General features: G+C 54.6%; 1 protein-coding gene across 5 annotated transcripts in view; it reads left to right on the top strand.

The window, feature by feature from the left end:
• The first annotated feature begins 2,863 nt into the window (after positions 1 to 2,863).
• SCUBE2 (signal peptide, CUB domain and EGF like domain containing 2) overlaps positions 2,864 to 3,761 on the top strand; it is an 84,170-nt gene continuing 83,272 nt past the window's right edge. For all 5 annotated transcript variants that reach the window (XM_069091190.1, XM_069091189.1, XM_069091187.1 and 2 more), the window contains exon 1: positions 2,864 to 3,023. In XM_069091190.1, the coding sequence (XP_068947291.1) occupies positions 2,903 to 3,023 (121 nt within the window). In that variant the 5' untranslated portion in view covers positions 2,864 to 2,902. The remainder of the gene's footprint in view (positions 3,024 to 3,761) is intronic.

Here is a 3,761-nt window from a genome sequence, read left to right as displayed (position 1 = left end):
TCTGGTGTGAGGCCAGTTTTTCCCCCCCTGGCAATTCAGCTGCTGTCATCTAAATTAGCTCAATGGACAGAATGGACCCAAGGAGGCCACCTAATCATTTTTTCACACCAAAAATCCCTCTTCTTTTCCTCAGCAATCTTTTCCTTTTTTCTCTGCTTCTCCTCATCCTTAACATAGGCACAAACTGCCAAATTGACTAACATTAACAATTCAATGGAGGAGAGTTCAAGTTATATCTCTAACAAACACTTCCCAGTGCAACTACGGGTAGATCACTTAATTTCTCTCAATTTCCTGGAAAATGAGGATAATGATAGTACCCTACTGTCTACACAGAGGTTTTGGAAGCATGACATCATGGAATGAACAGTAGACTGGGAGCCCGGATTCCAGATTTGACTCTGATACTAACCTGCCACCTTGGGCAAATTGTTTTCCTTCTCTGGGCATATTTCCTGATATGGATTAGAAGATCTTCTAAAGCCCCTGTTCACTCTAATATTCTTTGCTGTATAAGAAATGTGAGCTACATCCAGGAGGCTGAAGGCCGACCAAATGAAAATCAGTAAAACGATTTTAATTTGGCAGTTTTTCTGAGCGCATATTCTGTGGTTTGCCCCAGTGGGGACCGTAGAAGTGAGACCCGACAATGATATCCCGCAAAAGCGAAAAGATGCGAGAGAAGAATGAAGTTATCGTTATTCACTTACCTAGCTGGTAAAACTCAAACCTGGGGTAAGAGCGACAGAAAGAGCAGTATTGTTTTCAAAGCTTTCTTTAACTAGTGAAAGTGAGAGGAAGAAGTCTGCCTTAAGAGTTTAATGGGCAGCTTTATGTATTTATATGCTTTGACTGAAGTTAAAAAGGTCTGTTCCACACAATAGGTGGTTTCTAGTTGGATTTTAAAAGAAAAAAAAAAAACTTTGATCATTTCAAAAGCAATGAAGCCTGATGGACCAGTGAGAAAAGAAAGCAGTAATTTATGGCTACCATTAAGAACACAAAGACAAAGACAGGGAAAGTTTCACTAAGTGAAGATTTACAAATGTGTATAAACCATCCTTACAACTAGAAATAGCCAGCGTTTCTCTCAGAACAAAGCAAAAGGGGGAGGGAGGGAGGAGTGAGAGACAGAAACAGACAGGGAAAAAAGGATGCAACCTGCCTCCCTTCACTGGGGATGAAAAGGTCAAAAAGACATCACCCCGTCCCGCCCCCCTTTTAAAAAGAGACTTTTCCCCCCTCAAATAGAAATGTGCAGCAGTATGTGTACAGGACAAACCAACCCCCTCAAACTATTCAGAGCGTGGGTGAAGGAGGAAGGAGTATGGAGAGGAAAGCCGAGTGTGAGCTGGAGGTGGTAGGGTGTGAATCCATGTTCCTACGTATCTCTATTTGTGACTCGTAGTTTGTTGTAATGATAAGTGTGTCCGGATGTTTTGATGAGAGAGGATATTCTGTTCACGGTTTCGTGTTCGGGTACACAGTCTTCTAATGCCCTGGGGCTCAGAGTTGAAGCCTTATAAGGGAGGCTTTCACACCATCCCCTACAGCCCTTGTGCAGGTTAGTCTCTCCAGGGAGCAGACACTGAGATCGCGGTGGGTACCGCTTCAAGGAGATGCTCACCAGACCGACCTTAAAAAGAAAAAAAGAAAAAAAGGAAAGCCAGCCCGAGCACCAGTGCCACCAATGGGGCGATGGTTGGGGACTAAATTCAGGACTGCATTTTCTCCCTTTTATTATCCTCATTGGCTTTAGTTTGCCTTTTTCTGATATTTCTTTTTGGAGGCTGTTTCGTGATCATTTCAACCCAGTTTTATCTACATAAAATATGTGTGTGTGTGTGTGTGTGTTGTGTGTTCAGGCCCAAGAGATGGGCAAGGAACAGGTGATTTTTAAAGGGTCTCCCATTGCTCGAGGTTCTGAGCTTCCCTGAAAGCTCCTTGGCCCTAGCCAGACCAGCCCCAGCTTCAGACCCCCCACTCCACCGCACCCTCGAGTCAGTCCTATGGTCGGGAGGACAGCACTTAGTGATGGAGGCAGCAGTGTCCGCGAGCTTGGGAGAGGACAGGCCTAGGCAGAGGTAGGCGGGGGTGCGGGAGTTTTCGGGGCTGGAGGAGAGGAAGGAAGCCCGGAGTGGGGCAGAGATTAAAAAAAAAAAAACCACTGGCTCAGAAGTCGGAAGACCTGGGTTCAAATTCTGCCTCTCTGAGCCTCAGTTTCCTTATCTGTAACATGAGAGCCTCGTCTAGACCTGTGCTCCTAGCGGCCTTGGCTGCCGCAGCGCCTCTCACGTATTAGGCTTTTGAATGAATGCTGGTTGAACCGAGATCGCTCAGGAGGGAGGCAATGGCTTGCGCACATCAGGCGCTTTAATGAGTTTGTGGATCGGAATTCGCCTGGAAGGGTATGAGAAGGGGCTTCTGGTGGCAGGACCACCACTTTTTCTGGAGCTAATCGTTACCCCAGGACAAGTGCCCTGGGCCCGGGGGGGGGGGGGGGGGGGGGGCACGGCCACGTGCGCTCCAGAGGCGAGGCCCCGAGCCCGGAGCCCGCCAGGTGTGTAAGTCCGAGTCCGGCCGCAACGGGGCGGGGAGAGGGACTGTCAGGAGGCCCCGCCCCCTCGGCCGGGCTGGGAGCGAGGGGGGCGGGGGGGGGGGGGGGGGGCGGGGCCGCCCTGTCCCCGAGTGAAAAAGAGGCCGGCCCGGGGGGCGGGGCAGCTCCGGGCTGGCGGGCGCGAGCCGCGGCTGTCAGAGTGTCAGACGGACGGCTGGCAGGCGCGAGGCGGACAGGGCGCCTTCCCTCACGCGCACTCGCGCCCCCTCCCGCGCCGGCGGCCGTTCGGCTCCCGGCGCTCCTCCGCTCCAGCTCCGGTCCACTCCGGCCGCTTCCGTCCCCGCGATGGGGGGCCGGGGCCGCGACTGCTCCGGGCCGGCCGGGGCCCCGCCGCTACTCCTGTTGCTCCCGCTGCTGCCCCTGCTCCTGGCCTCGGGGCTGTCGATGTCCCCACTGCCGCCCGAGGGTGAGCGTCCGGAGGCGAGGGAGCGAGCGGGCCGCGGGGGAGCCCGGCGGGGGTCCGGGGCTGGGGGCGGTGGGGGGGGCGAGGCGCGCGCGGCGGAGAGGCTGACAGCTCCCCTGCCGCCGGCCGGCGCCTCCGCCATCCTCCCCCCGCACTTCTCCAGGCTCCCTCTCTCTGCCTCCCTTTTCTCCCCCTTCGCTCTTTTCCTCCCCGCCCCCTTTCTAACTTCTGTACCCTTCTCTTCCTGCCTCTGCACCCCTCTCTGTCCTCCCTCCCCATTCACCTCCTTCCTTTCTCCCCTTTGACCTCCCCCTCCCCCCTCCCTTCTCTCCCCCTCCTTCCCCCCTTCTTTCTCACTTTTACTCCCTCCCCTCTTCTTCCTTTGCCTTTCTTTACACTAGACCCAGGACCCCTTCCCGAAGATACCTCTGTGCTTCCCCCTTTTCGGCAGTGGGGCTCACGGGTGCTCTCACTTGCAATGGGGCTCACGGGTGTTCTCACTTGCAATGAGGCTCACGGGTGCTCTCACCTGCAGTGGGGCTCACGGGTGCTTTTATTTGCAATGGGGCACAGGGGTGCTCTCACCTGCAATGGGGCTCACTGGTGCTCACACCTGCAGTGGGGCTCACGGGTGCTTTTATTTGCAATTGGACACAGGGGTGCTCTCACCTGCAGTGGGGCTCACGGGTGCTCACACCTGCAGTGGGGCTCACGGGTGCTCTCACCTGCAGTGGGGCTCAC

Source organism: Petaurus breviceps, unplaced genomic scaffold (genome assembly GCF_028583685.1).
Source record: "Petaurus breviceps papuanus isolate PSGF00001 unplaced genomic scaffold, PetGlider_PUasm1.0 188, whole genome shotgun sequence".
In the NCBI taxonomy this organism is placed as follows: domain Eukaryota; kingdom Metazoa; phylum Chordata; class Mammalia; order Diprotodontia; family Petauridae; genus Petaurus; species Petaurus breviceps.
The sequence above is the reverse complement of the archived record's forward strand: the minus strand, read 5'-3'. Positions and strand labels throughout refer to the sequence as shown.